General features: G+C 37.8%; 1 protein-coding gene and 1 long non-coding RNA gene across 5 annotated transcripts in view; one reads left to right on the top strand and one right to left on the bottom strand.

Moving 5' to 3' along the window:
• Positions 1 to 15,227, bottom strand: part of MRTFB (myocardin related transcription factor B) — a 67,152-nt gene that overhangs the window by 8,908 nt on the left and 43,017 nt on the right. For 3 of the 4 annotated variants that reach the window (XM_021545782.4, XM_085592388.1, XM_021545784.4), the window contains 9 exons: positions 15,038 to 15,093; positions 14,393 to 14,468; positions 13,733 to 13,894; positions 13,015 to 13,199; positions 8,816 to 8,956; positions 7,148 to 7,395; positions 5,009 to 5,162; positions 1,859 to 2,881; positions 367 to 522 (listed from right to left, as the gene is read on the bottom strand). In XM_021545782.4, coding sequence (XP_021401457.2) covers positions 367 to 522; positions 1,859 to 2,881; positions 5,009 to 5,162; positions 7,148 to 7,395; positions 8,816 to 8,956; positions 13,015 to 13,199; positions 13,733 to 13,894; positions 14,393 to 14,468; positions 15,038 to 15,093 — 2,201 coding nt within the window. The remainder of the gene's footprint in view (positions 1 to 366; positions 523 to 1,858; positions 2,882 to 5,008; positions 5,163 to 7,147; positions 7,396 to 8,815; positions 8,957 to 13,014; positions 13,200 to 13,732; positions 13,895 to 14,392; positions 14,469 to 15,037; positions 15,094 to 15,227) is intronic. The other variant, XM_021545785.4, reaches the window with a different exon arrangement.
• The window catches only part of LOC110478889 (uncharacterized), a 44,720-nt gene that overhangs the window by 15,221 nt on the left and 14,272 nt on the right, over positions 1 to 15,227 (top strand). The gene's annotated exons all lie outside the window — the stretch shown is intronic.

Here is a 15,227-nt window from a genome sequence, read left to right as displayed (position 1 = left end):
CCTATGAGAATCTCCCATTTAGAGCCAGTGGCAAATAAGAGAAACTGACTGGAATATACCTGGTACACACCACTTGTGCCAAGCGTAAGGAAGGATGTAGTAAGAGTCATGCCCTAAGTGTACCATTAAGATTAAAAGTTTTTTGACAATGTATTTATCTGCAACTGAAAAATAAAGTCCTGCACAGAATAAAATTTTGGGAAAAGGTGTTACAAGCCCATTGTATCACACAGAAGAACATGGTACAGATGTTAGGTGACTCGATCATTTGTATATAACACAGATGACACATAAAAGATTCTAAAAGTACTGCCTAGAACTAGATGTTACAACTATTTATCTTAATGTTTATCGCTATCCACAAACCTTTCTGATTTGTTGGGTTTGACCAAGTGCGTGCTGCGTGATGGTATTTTGTTTTGATTGTGGAGCATGCATCTGAGGTGCTGTCTGCACCAGGCCAGAGGAAGAGATAGGAGCAGGTATTTGTGATGGGGTCTGTATTCCAGCTTGTGATTGAGCCTAAAGGATGAAGATAAAATATTTGCATTATTTGTATCTCACTGTAAGTTACATCATGTAAAAATCTATTACACACCTTATGCAGAATAGCAGTAACACATATTCTGGGAGGAAGGAGTGGGAACTGTACAGGAAACCAAACTGGTACTGTGTTTGGAACTGGGGAGTTCCTAGCTAAAAGGTCATGTTTATGTTGCCAACAGTTTAAGACAAAGACTAACTGGAGAGAGTCCAGCAGAAATGCTAAAAATAACAGGGAACAGAGAGAGCAGAAATCAGTAAGAAAGGACTATGAGAACTAGCTTGAGTAATCAGAAGACAATACTGATGATGCAAGAAAAAGGTTGCTTTTAAGACCATGGCAATTTTTAATAGTCAGTGAAAAGGCAAGAAGTGTGTCCAACCTCATGAAAAACAATTTTAAGTGATAGTGGAAAACTTTCTGGAGTATAGGTGAAGTAAAATACCAGGACAAGCTGCTTAAGGTTGTTAGGGAATTCTAGCAGGATTTTAGAACAATTCAGTGGAGATCTGGGTGTATAGCTCCTAGGAACAGTTCCTGCGCTGCAGACTGGGGCCCATCCTCACCAGAATTTTCCACCCCTCATAAAGGTTGATGGATGTGCTGCTGCACAGGCTTGCAGCAAGCCTTGGCCCACAGCACGTACAACAGCCAGGGACACGCTGCAGCTGGAAGAATACTTTGCTGCCATGATGGGTAGCAGGAGATGTTCCAACAATGCCACTGGGAAGTGCATTACTGCTTAATTCTACCTCAGACCAACAGGTTACACTGATTCAGCTCGGTCAGATTACTCCTATACCTCTGTATTTATAACCTGTCTTGGTTTATGCTGTATTTTTTCACTAGAAATAATATTTGCATAACCATGCTTTCTTTTTCTAAGTCCACAGGAGAGTTCTACAGCCTAACGTTCACATTTTTAAATATATCAAAGCACCACCACACAAGGTAGTTCACATATGTTTTGCAAAAAGGGCTATCTCAAAATAAAGTACCGAGATTGTAGCTCTCTATTACAATTTGCAGTTAACAAATTGATGGTATATGCTACTTTAAATCAAATTGTGCATGGAGGCAGTACATGGTAAGGCTTTTCAGGAAAAAGTACCTAGGAACAAAAGTTGCAGAGGAACAAGTATTAGAAGCGGGTATTACAAGATCAGCTCAAGCTTTTCTACTGTTTCCCTTAAGCAGAAACAGGCTAAGCCTGATTTTTAAAGTAATCTTACAGGCAGCATATTTACCTATGTACACTAAGTTATGAAATACTGCCATGCAGGTTACATGATAAAAAAATAGAAACACCCTTACCTGCAACTTGATATTTCCGACTGGTAGCTGCACTGCAGTAGCAGTATTCGGTCCCTGGATAGACAGTGGGAGGAGCAGCTGGGCAGTTCCTTGGGTAGTTAATAAAGCTTGAGGCTGGGCAACAACTGCAGTTTGTGGCTGCCTCTGTGGACTAACATAAAACTGAGAAATGGCATTCTGAGGTTCAGCTTTGGCCACAGGTATCTCCTGCTTGATAACAACCGCCTTTTTGGCAACTGGAGTCTGGCCAGCGGTGTACACTGACTGTCCTAAGGAATGGCTGGCTACGGGTACAGATTGACTTGTACTTGAGCAGTCAGCAGGAGCAGTCTCATCTTTGACAGCGGCACTGAACTGCTTCTGTTCCAAAGCAGCTGAGTTACCAAAAGTCTGAGACTGTTGCTGTTGTCCCCTTTTTTCAACCTCAAGTTGCATTTTCAATACTTCTACAAGTTTTTGCTCTTGTTCCAGTTTTCTTTTGAGCTCTTCAATCTGTTTTTCTTTTTCTTGAAGCTTGCGGTCCTTTTCTGCTACATCAAACTCCATGGTTGAGATGCTTCCACTGCTGCGATTCTGATTATCCTCATTTGTACTTGCTCTCAGTGGTGAAGTACTTAGGAACTGGGATGGTGACATCATGGTCATTTCTGGGAAGGTGTCTGCCATACTCGTATCATCTGTGCTTAGACTCGACTGTTCGGAGGGAGAGGGAGATATAGGCAGGGGAGAGGTGATGTTTTCAGTATTTACTGCTTTGCTGCCAGGTCCAGTAGATGTTTTTTCTGGTGGGAAGCTGGATATCGTATTAGCCACTGGTGTATTTACTGTTGCAACAGGAAATGCCACAGTCACTTCCCCAGTGTTACCTGTGGCCCCACTAGAAGTGGTCACTGTCACAGAGGTACTTGTAGCAACCCCATTGTTGTTAAGATCTTGATAGGTTTTCAGACGCTCAATAAGATCTGTTTTTGTTCCAGACACTGGTAATCCCCTCAGTTTCAACTCCATTTTAAGCTCTGCTACCTGAAATAAAATAAAACAAAACAAAACACTATAATAAAAAATATTTAAACTTACTGATATGTATTCTTAATAATAAAAGGTATTTTCATTAGCATATTTGCTAGTTATTACACCTCTAGGTTCTGACAGCATGCATTATCTATGAACACATTTCCATGACCTCCTACTTCAGTGTTTAAGTGGCCAAAATCTTAGCAGTGTTCAGTCATACAGTGAATAGTAGCAAACTGGTGATGTTTTTTCATAAATTTTCAACACGGAAAAATGTACCTACAGCTGCAGTTCTGACCTAAAAACCTCTGAAGCAAACCAGCAGACAATGGCAGCAGTGGAGATAAAAGCAGTGAACAGCAGCACGCTGAGCCCCTTTGTTACACCATCAGGACAGACAGATCTGTTTCTGAGAAACTTTATCAGGTCAGCTGATGATTAAATAGACCCATCAAACACAAAAGGCTCTCTTGATAATTAGCAACCAAACAGTGACCCTATGTGCCATCTCTGTTTCCTTTACAGAAACAGTATAAGCAATCGAATTTACTTTCTGACAGAAAAACATTCTCAGTTTTTTCCAGTAAGCTTAGAGACAAAGTAAAGTGCAGATGTGTTGAGTGTAAATTGATTTCATGCTTCAAAATAACAGTTAAAGAAAAGCAGTCATAAAGAATGGCTTCTGTTTATCATAAACATGCGCCACAGCTAACTGCAGAGTTGGGGCTCCCTGCATATTACAGCTACCTCTAATAGAATAAAAGTTAGTGACCTCAGTAGTATTTCAGTACTCAGCCAGCCTAGAATTTATGTTGGAGGTATTTCTGATTTGGAAATGTTGAAAAGTCACAGAAAGACATTTTACATCTCTAAAACCCACAGCAATTTTATAAATTGGCTAATAATAACTCCCTAGCCAATGACTATCAGCTGTTTCCCCCAGTCTGGTACCCTTGACACTTGAGAGTATGTTCTAATTTTTCTCTTTTTCAACAATTCATTTCTGAACTCTTACTCAGAACTGATTTAGCTGATTCAGTGGTAAAACCACCACCAGCAGCAGGTCTGTAAGGAAGGCTTATGTTAGTGTTAACACATCAGCAGGAATACCAATAGATTGTGCAGAAATAGGTACGTGAACAGCTTTAATCACTGCAAAGCACAGTTTCAGGTATTAACTTAAATATCTACAAGTTTTTAGTTAAAAATTTAAAGACTGGAAAACTGATTTCAAAAACTGTTGTTTGAATTGCATTTTATAGACTTAATCCACATTAAAAGATTGGCTTTAACTTAGGACAATATATTACTGTCTTGAGAATCCAATCTTCTGAAATGTCTTCAAATCTAAAAGAATCCTCCCTCCTACACCTTGGTAAAGGCAGATAGAAAGGAATTAATTGTCCACTAGATGTCCTTATGCTGCTGCTGAAGTTTGGCACATTACTACATCTGCCGAATCCTAAACCCCCACAAGCTGCTTCAGATTTGTCCCTCACAATCTTTATTCCTTCTCATATATTTCAGAAAGAAGAAGATCCTATGAAATGCCCTCATAGTGCAACCTGAACAGTCTACACAGTTAGTTAATTTCGAGAAACTTCAGAATTTAGGGTTCATTTTCAGATGTGTTGAACTCTGGTCAGAAGATCTTTTCTATTCTCTCTTTACAGTCTTATTTCTGTTTCTGTTTATAGCATTGACCTCTCAGAGTATGTTTTTATTAGGGCATCTTTTAATTTATATTGCTTAACTAAACCTATTCACTGATACACTGAAATTGTCATAAGGAAATTACTGCTCACATGTTTATATCTGCCTGAGCTGAAACTTCACATGAAGTGAACCTCACAGATTACCCAAGATGTCATAGTGAGGGACCAATACAATGTGTCTGAAATTCCTCCTCTTCTAATTCTTTGGGAAAGAAATGTCAGTTCTGGAACATATGCATATGAAGAATCAAATATTTCAGTCCAGGAGAGTTGTGTATGAAAACTTTGTCAATCTAACCAATGAGGAGGAAAGGACAATTTTCATTGGTACAAATTACCAGGCATCATCTCGACAACAACAGCTCACAAGTTATGAATTACAGTAATGCACAGGAATGGACAAATCCCTCTTATCTTTTACCTTCAAGTCATCCAAGCTGGAAGGCAGAAGTCCTGGTTTCCTGCTAGGAACATTACTGTTCTGTCTTGGTGAATTGGCAGCTGATGTTGGTGTACTATTGTTCAAAGTATTCAGTGGTGAAGTCCCATTGTTGCTCTGTTTGTCATTCAGTGGCCTTCAAGTAATAGGAAAAAGATGGACAAGAATGTCAATGCTAAATATATTATGTTTTCTATCAAGAGGCTGTGATTCTTAATCTCATGTCTGTGAAGCTAGTGAAGCTAATGAACAAATTAACTTTTTTTACAAATCCATGCTTAACCTAACACATTACTGTTAAATATTTTCAGTAAAACAAAACAGAAAAGATAACAGAGAGTAGTATGTTGCTGTTTTGGTTTGGTTTTGCAGTTAAGCATACCATTTTTATGCTTCACAATTTTGATTATTGTAATGGTATCTCTGAAGAACACTATGGACTTCAAACTCCATTTACACAAATTAATCATGAGCCAGGGCAATTAGTTTAAGTTTTTTGTCTGGCATCAATAACCACCTCCCAGTACTGAGCTCTGTGGTTCAACCCTTCCATAGATGTCCTATTGTAAATGCAGGTGAACCCCATGGGAAGAAATGATGATGTCTGACTCAATTCAGAAGACTGAATTATTTCCTTATTATAACTATGCTAAAATACATTAATATACTATATAAAAGGAGGATACTAAAACTACATATTACTTTCTCTGACTCTAACTCCCCACAAGTCATGACTCTCTCTTGAGAGTCCAGACACAGGTTGATTGGATTGGCCATCAGGCTCAAACAATCCTCACCAGAATCCAATCAAGCACTCACTCCAGGTAAACAATTCTCTAAACACATTCCACATAGAAAAAACAAAGAGCAGAAATAGAAATTGTTTTCTCTTTCATTTCTCTCTGTGCACCTCTGTGAAAAATCCTGAGAGGGCGAGAAATGTGCTTGCCACAATGTCCAGTGTCCACACACATTATGGACTGACATAAAGCAGTTCACTTTGAAGATTATGCATTTTTATCAGCTATACTCAAGAATCTCATATAAGGATTCTGAAGTAATTGTAAAAAATTAAAAATTCCACCATTTACACTAGGTACCATAAGTCAGCTCTTTTATTTCGTTCAGCTGATTTATAAAGAAATGTTTCTGAAATGTCAGTAAACGGAACATAAGAAGTGTGGGCAAGCAGGCAGAAACATCGCCAGTCCAAATGTTAGGATACATGGTAATTATAAATACAACCACAGATGGTAGGTTTAACTTTTCTAGCCTCACTTGCTGAAGAAAAAGAACTCAGTGAAAATTCATTTTAAAAAAACAGCTGAAAGTCAATTTGAATTTAGGGTTGTGTGACTGTGGCATGTTAAACTTTAAGGACTTCTAGGAAAGGATTGGTCTTAGATCGTGAGAATGAAACACTGCAGATAGTCAACTTCTTGCTTTGTTATGGGTTTCTGGAAATTCTTTAAACATTTATTTTTTTGACCACTTCTACCTATAAATCGTGAGTGCACTTGTCACTGTTAGAAGTGCTAAAGATCAGTACTAATGAGGAACTCATATAAGCATTAGAGGTGAGTCTATAAACAACACACAGATCTTACCAAATTTAAAATTACGGTTATGGCTTATTTGTAAACTGCAAGAATATGGTTTGAGAAATTGACATTAAAAAATAAACCCACAGGAATAATGCATGTCTTTGTTAAAGATATGGTCTGCAAGCTTCTCTCCTGCTTTACCTACCTATCTCACACTTGAGTGAAAATGGTGTAAAAATTTTTTTGATTTTGCACAAGTGCTTTTGAGCTTCAAATATACATTTGGTCAGAAAAAACACATCTGACAGGTAAGATGTTCTGTTTCCATTTCACATAAAAATAACTAGGACCACCTCAAGGCTTCTCAGATTTGAGGATTATTTTAACAAAAGAACAACCTCATCACCTTGTTAAATAAGACAAGTAATACCCACAGTGATGCAAAATACCATTTAAAGTTTTCTTGGGTTCCAACTGTCTCTTTAATGTTTGCAAACCATGTTTACTTCTATAGCCCTAAGCCTATAACTGATGTGTATTTTTTTTCTTAAAAGGACACAAACAATGCTTCACATACTTCAGCAGTGCAGGTAGAATTGTCTGGTAGTTGTAGTGTTGTTGCTGTTGGCTCAGGATCTGCAGCTGCAAAAACAGTTGCTGCTGTTGTAGCAGACGAGCATAGTTGGAGTCCATCTGTGGCTCATTTTTCTCACCTTTCTGATCAGGTGGAATATACTGATGATACTTCAATTTTTTCACCCTTGGCTTAGGTTCTTTACATTTCTTGCTCCGATGTTTATCATTTGGGTTCTTTGGGTGGCTTTGCTGTTTATGGATGGAAAAGATTGAAACAAAACCACATCAGATGTCACTTAAAGCACTTATGCATGGCTCAGATATGCAGCATACCAGAGCACTTTTACTGTGGAGAGCTGCTTAAAGCAATTGCCCTTGAAAACATCCCCAAACGTACCATCCTTGGAAGGTTAAAATACTCTAGCTGGTTTATCCATGCACAAGTAGGGGTCATCAAATCACAGTGATTGTTTTTATTTAAAGGTGACACAGCTAAGGGATTCTACTAGTCATGACCTGTTATTGCAACGAGGCATTCTTAAGCAGGTACGCTGAAAGCCACTTAGCAGTTTGTGGAAGTAACAGCCAATATTCTAAATTCCATATGTAAACATCAGAGGTACTTAGAGGTCTAGACTAAAAGCGTGGACAGACACTCCTATAAATCACAAGCAGCAATATCTTCATTAGCAATGATCAAGTGGTAAAACTCTCTTCCTTTACAAGCTCTTTGAAATTATTTCGAGGGAAAAATTGAAGGCAGTTACCTAATCATACAGAAGCTATCAAAGCAGAAATGCTGTGTTGATCCATGCCTGTTTACTACACAGATAGCCTCTTCTGGGACACATTTGAATTAACGTCCTGTATTAAGTAAGCTGGTACATATCCAGTGATTTCAAAGGATATAGCCAAATTTATATGAGAAAATAACTGCCAGAGGTCATCCTTGTACATTTAACTGAGTTAATTTCATGTAGGTAAGTAGAAGTCTACATATGTATATTCATTAACACAGCTGAAGACAGTGAAGTTACTGAAATGAAACACTATGGACATCTAAAAGAAATCTCTCTCTAACTGTATATGAAAGGGTTTTCAATGCTGCTGGCTAGGTCAGTGCAGAAAAGAGAATTGAGTATGTTCTTCTCATATTCATCAAGGATACAGTAACTTCTCCCTCACAATGCATTGTAATTATACATTAAACCAACTAAGAAAATAGTTGTGGAAAAGGAGCAATGCTGTTCACCACTTTGGTTCCAGGTAGACTGTGAATGCAGTGACTCTTTCTATTCAGCTATCCTCCATACAAAACTAGATTAGAAGGCAGATAGAAAGAAGAAACTTCGTATTGCAAAAACCTATTATCCTTATTTCTTAAAAACTTCCATAGCAATGTAATGCACAATTCTGCCTGAAACCTTTTGTCAACTGTTCTGTAAGGACTTCTTGGAATAATGAGCTGGTTTGTGGGTTACTGGCTGACCTTAGCACACAAAAGCTTTGAGTCACCAGCCCAGTATGCCCCCTGAACAGCAGCAGAAGTTGTTCTTAGCTACAAGCACTGTAAGGTTACTTGTGTAGTTTTCCATTAAACACTGCACAGTGTGTTTAGGACACAGATGAAGAATGTTGTCCTCCAGGGGCCACTGTTCCTGGTACCCACCTTCACTAATGTTGGCCCAGGCTTTGCTGCAGATACAGTGGTTGTGGTCAGGGTGGTTGCAGCAGTGGAACGAGTCACATGCTGTTCGATTGTAGAGGGAGTTTTGAGGAATTCAGGAACTGGAGAAGTTAAAGGTGGATACTAGTATTAAAAAAATATAAGGAAAAAGAGAAACATTAAAAACATAGACCACCTGAGTAACTGGAAAAAATGTGAAAAAGTTAACACAATTTACTATCACATCAAATTTACAAAGTATTTTTCAGAGGAATGGTGAAAAGAGAACTCCTGTGCATTTGTACAAGTATTCTATAAGGGCACATTTTGGCACACTTCAAACACGACAAATAAAACAAAATGGTTTCTTACTTTGACTTCTTAGTTAGCTAAGAAAATACTACTTTATTACTATAAATTGAGGCCTTCAGTATTTTTTTTCTGTGGAGTCAGATTTTTGTGTATACAAGTTGGATCTTACCACCCAAACAAGTACTGTCAGAAAAGCATTGCTTTCATAAAGGTCAAACTTCAACACAGGCAAACAAACTTCTTGTTTCAGACTGATCACGCAGCAGGACAGCAGGTGTATTTTCACCCTTCCTATGGTATTTTCACAGAACCTGTGAAATCTCTGACTGTGCCAAGAGATGCATTTCTTCTGTATCTTATGACAGCAGAAGTGTAAACACAAACCTTGGTCATCTTAAATTTGTCATACCAATTTTTACTGTGCTGAAATTGGTTTGTGATTTTAAATCTTAAAGAAACCTTATTATTTTCTTCTGTGGTGAATATTCCTCTGATGGAGTATAGACTCTACATAAACAGATCTCAGTCCTTGTATTCCTAGAGACACAAAAGAATATTTGATCTTTTCTCACAGATTTTTCATTCTCTGATTATATTTACCTGCTACAGTTAACTGTGTTAACAGTTTTCATAAGCCTTTCTTGGATATAAGTAACTGAAAATGTACAGGATATCCCATGTAGGGTCTCACTGCATCCTTACAGTGGCATTAGCACTTCTACTGGAATAATCTCTTCTGACAGATTTGCAGTTTTACAGAGGATGTCCACAGTAGCTCCCGGATTCCACTGCTGAACACTTCACCCCAGCTCTCTTCCTCCTCAGTTTTCTCTTGAGTCAAGAGTCCCCAGGTTTCCAATTTCTTTGTCATGGGAAAGAGGAGCATTGTGTATTTTTCTTTCCAAGAATATTAATTCTATCGGAATTGCATTTCTCTCCTAAAAGCCAAAACAGTTCTTTCTGCTAATAACAATCCAACTGTGTGCTGACTATGCCTTCCTACTTTTGTTAGGTGACCCATTCTTACGTCAAGGTTTAACGATAACATGAAACCAGAATGTCCCAGATCAACTCCCACAGAGCACTGGTACCAGCTTCCTTGCAGCCCAGGACTTTCCTCTTTCTGTCTCATTTCTGGTAATCTCCATCCTCATTTTCCTAGAGGTTAATATCATCCAGTAATAAATCCAGCTGGATGACATCAGTTGCACTTCCATTGTTTAAGAAAGCAATTAGATCACCTAAGTACAATGCTCCTTTTATAAAAGCCCCTTCTTTATATTCCATCAGTAAACATCCTTTTTCTTCCAAATTAATTCCAAGACTTGCATTATAATTAAGTCCGACAGGTACTTCTTTCTGTTTCATTTCTTCCTGTACCTTTCCTACATTTTTCTATGAGATTGTACCACAAAGGACTTAACTTGGTACACATTTTGCAACTCTATGTACTGGTTCTTTTGTATTTCTGAGATAGCAGTTCCCAAGGTGCCAGTCTGCATGAACAAAGCTCTCCGACTTTTGCTTACAATTAATTTGTAATAAATTTTAATTTTATCTTCGTGTTTCATTTAGGCATCCTGCTGTGTTCCCGACTATCAAGAGGCAACTATAGCTGCCTTCCCATAACCCAGCAAAACTGAATAGCGGGTTTGATCTCTATGTCCTGTAGCCACACAGAGGAACAGCTCCTGATGAGGGCTTTACTAAACAGCAGATTTACATGTCCTCCCTAGAAACTGTGCACATGCCTGTCCTAGGCTCCTGTCAGTTTATGGTGGCAGGATAAAGATAGAAATGTCTTTATTTTTATATCCAAGTTTCAAATGTTTGCTCTGGAAAGCATCTGATATCTACACAGTGTTTGTTATTTGCTGGACTTGCACAACAGAAAAAAAGCACCACCAAAACCCCAAATTACCTCTTTTCACATTGTGTGAAACATTTTCCTCTTGCCAGAGAGTAGATTCTTTTTCCTTACACTAGTCATTATCCTAACCTATACACAAAGCTTTTTACAGACTTTCCAATTTTACCTGCAAGTGTTGAGGCAATGAACCATACACACAATTTATTTTTAAATTCAAAACCTTAGATTTAACAGGTCTTGACTTCTTCACTTGATTACTTCATAAACTAGTCGTTATTTAATCTGAACAGATCCTTATTTCCTGCTAGATGACTTTTCTGCTAGATGTCAACAAGAATCTAGCAGGTCAACAGGCTACAGAGAATATATTAAGGAAACAGTCATTCTGTACCATCAAGCAAAATTCTTCAGCTGTTTTGAAGAAAACTGTTTAAAATCTTCTGAATTGTGACTATCCCTAATTTGATCTAATTTGATCTGTTTAGAGTATGACTAAAATGCCTAATCCTTACCAGATGCAAGTAAACGGGGTTGAAGCAAGTTAGAGGTCATCAGTCAACAAGAGCTGAAGGTTCTCAAAATTATGTTACATCCTCTGATGTTTGGAGATGTGCAGAGGAGGAAGCCTTGAAAAGAACTCTGGCCACACTCCGCTTTATTCAAAACTTTCTTTGTATTTTTTTGTTGTCATAAAATTTAAAATTTATCAGAGGAAATTAAAAGAATAAAGGAGCCATTCCCAGACACATCTCCTGTAGAGACCTGCTGTGCTATTATTCTTTAATTCAAAAGGAACAACAAGGAGAGCATCTGTTTTATTCTGGAGAAGAACAACTTCTCATTTTAGATGTGTGCACAGAAGTGGCTGTAATGTGATACGTAATCCATAAGCAAAGGCTTAAAGTTCTATCTGAAGCACTTTTTCAATCAAGTTCAAGTGCCTTACTTTTTCTTTCTGCAATCAGATCTCTCTTACACTTCCTACTTAGAAAGATTTTGGCATGTATTGCTTTGAGTATTTTTATTTAACTCTCCATTAGAAACCTAATTCCTTACTCAGGAATCTAATTTCATTTGGTTTGTTTTCAATTTATTCAACACAAATTATGTTCTCTCAATGTGAAACCAAACTCACACATTAATCTGTATGTTAGGGAACAGTGAAATAAAATGGATGTGCTGTACTTTGCATCCAGCATTGTTTCTGTATATTAACTGTACAATACTTTTTCTATCTACTCTGGTAAATAAGAAAACCAAGGAAAGTAATACCAGATCCTGAACCACTCAGCTGTCAAGTGTCCATGGTCATAAAGACAGTATATTCTTTGGAGCATTAACAACCGCTATGTCTTTTTACTTATTTAACAGTTGACTTTTACATTACTTTCTGCAGTAAGGAGCAAATCCACAGCTCTCTAAATCTTCACACATCTAAATGCTCTGCTGTAAAGATAACATTTTATCTGCCATGACACAGTTACTTTCCCTTCTTTGTAAATACCTTGAGAAAACACTAAAAACCTCAGAAAAATCAACATAACTGTTATTTTGCTTTCTTAAATAGCGAATTCCTTAGGCAGTATTTTAAAAACTATAGGAAAGAATATTTAAATTATGTGGGAAATATTTTTTTTTTAAGATAATGGAACTGACGTCAACTGCTAAGTTTAATTCTAAATTAGTTCAAGACCTTGCCCAGAAGGAAGACAGACATTAAGTAATCAATAACAGCTGGAGAAAACTATGGCCATGACCTTTTAAATAACTTCTGGGAAAGCTGCAGATTTTCTGTGGGTCATAATAAATTTCAGGGAATTTTTGGCTTCACTGCAGCCTATGGGAATTTCATCACTGCCACCAGCTAAGCCAGGATTCTACTCTGTAAACTCCCAACCAGTGAGTCCCAGATACCCTTTTGTAGAAGGAGATGTATTCATTCTATGTGAAACCATGCCTCATTTCTACAGTCCCAGACCTAAAACCATACTGTGAAAATCTTAAAATTTAAAAACTGTACCTGTGTTGATGTAGCAGCATTTGGGGTTATAGGTGAGGGTGAGTCACTTGTTTTTGGCTCACCAGGGGAAGCTGCTGAACCCTGGGATTCTTGGCTGGCTGGTTGATCTGGTGATAAAGCATCACTGCTGTCTTCATCAAATGAAAAATCATCCAAAGCTTGAGGGTAATTCTCTTGTCCAACTGCTAAAATGTTTACATAGACAGAAACAATGTTTTTTTTTTTAATTGCACAAATTGAATTCAGACATTTATGGCAGAATAAGCTAATTCCTGGAAAATTATCCGTTTTCAGCAGTCTAAACATATGGTACCTAGGTATTTATTGTGTTTTTAATATGAGAGCCATATTAAATCACATTCAAGGAATCAATAAAATCAAGTGTGGAGCAGAAGTGGTTTTAGTAAGAGATTAAAAGGTATGTTGAACAGATGTGGAATGCATGCAGACACCTACTACAGGCTGAGGAATGGCTACAGATATTTGATTACTTAGTAATGATTTTTATTTTAAAAAATATTATTTTCAAAGTTTCATGTAAAAATAGGATTACTTTATTTAAATGATAACAAAGTTTAGGTCTCAGAAGCAGAAAGAGTAAGTAGTAATAAACTTAACATATGTTATCTTCTAGAGAATTTTACCCTTAAGAGTTAAATTGTTTCTTTTCCACAATGCCATGTAGATCACAAACAGAAGCTGTGGGACTTTTACTTGCCTATAATTGCTTCTTTAACGCTGGAGTCTACAGGAAGAATATTTTTTTCTACCAGTTCCATAGGGCCAGGTCTCTGAGCAATCTTCTCATTCAGATCATCTGCCAACCGAGCTCTCTTCAGTTTCATCTGAGTGGCCTGTAGTGAAGGCTCTGCAAAGGTCTCTAAAAGGATATACTGATTTAAATATTCTGTTCCAGTTGTTTCCAAATTTCAAGACAAACAACTGTCTTGTCTCTGCAATAACCATTCCACTTATATCAAAAGCAGCCAGGTATAACAGGTAACAGGGTAACAGTCACATTTGTTAAAGGTTCTTTAGGGTCAGGGGAGAGCACAAGGCTGTCAGGTCATTTTAGGGCATGAGTAGAAACTGAAGCAATAGAAACACTCTGTGTACAGACCCCATGCTGTAATTACCATTACAGATCAAGAACAATATGCAATAGCAAACAAATAGACTGGTGAGAATACCTTCACTGCCACAGATGTATCTGTTAATATACAGATTTAGAATACAGACTACCACAGACACTGCACAAGTAGAGAAATAGAGCAGATAAACCTTTAGAAATAATTCCCATCAAAGTGTCATTCAGGGAGACAACTGAGAGCACAAGCAGGTCCCTGCTGTGAGCAGCTCCCAGCAGAGCAGCACGTACCTTCCAGGATGTGCATTCTGACCAGCTCCGAGCGGTCCGGCCTGCTCCGGATCTTGTGCTTCAAGAAATTTTCAGTCTTAAAAGAAAGGAGGAAACAACATTAGCTACTGTTCACTTAAAAACTCAAAGCAGTTTGACAAATCACCCACGTCCAATTAATGAATAGTTGCAGTTTCTCATTCAGATGGGTGGGTAGCACTGTCAGAACACAGGCAGTAGAGGGGTTCCTCTTGCTTTGTTCTGTTTTCCTAGCAGTAAAGCAGGGCTGATGGATTTCCAGCTTCCCCAAACAAGATGGGAATGTTTCTGGATTTGATCCTACACCACCACATAATCACAATAGTATAGATTTGCCATAGAAAAACTGCACAATCATAATTTCCCCAAATATCCAATCCTTAACTTGGAGGTACCTACGAGTTGAGCCCCCGTAAGTTTAGTTGCCCATACTGATCTGTGAAGGCTCAGGCAAGTTCCTCTCAGATTTGAAACATTTATTTTATTTTAATGAATTCTCCCAAAATAAAAGCAGATATTATTACTGTAACAGTAAGAATTTTTCCATGTACTCAGAGAATTTAGTATCACAAAAAACTGACTCTCCATTTCCAGATGTTAATCACCAATTTACACAAAGTGATTTACCCTGGCTCGCTCCAGGCTCTTTATCTGCTCATGGAATGCAGCTGGACTTTTCAAAGCTGTGAAGGGAGAGTAAGAGTTAAACAGACAGGAAGTAATTTTCAAAAGAAATATGCTAACCAGAACGTGTGTATGGGTGTTTAACACCACCTCAGAGTTGTGTTTGCATCTGACCAGGATTACATTTGATTCA

The sequence above is a fragment of the Lonchura striata genome, chromosome 14 (assembly GCF_050655825.1).
Source record: "Lonchura striata isolate lonStrDom1 chromosome 14, ASM5065582v1, whole genome shotgun sequence".
Lineage (NCBI taxonomy): Eukaryota > Metazoa > Chordata > Aves > Passeriformes > Estrildidae > Lonchura > Lonchura striata.
The sequence above is the reverse complement of the archived record's forward strand: the minus strand, read 5'-3'. Positions and strand labels throughout refer to the sequence as shown.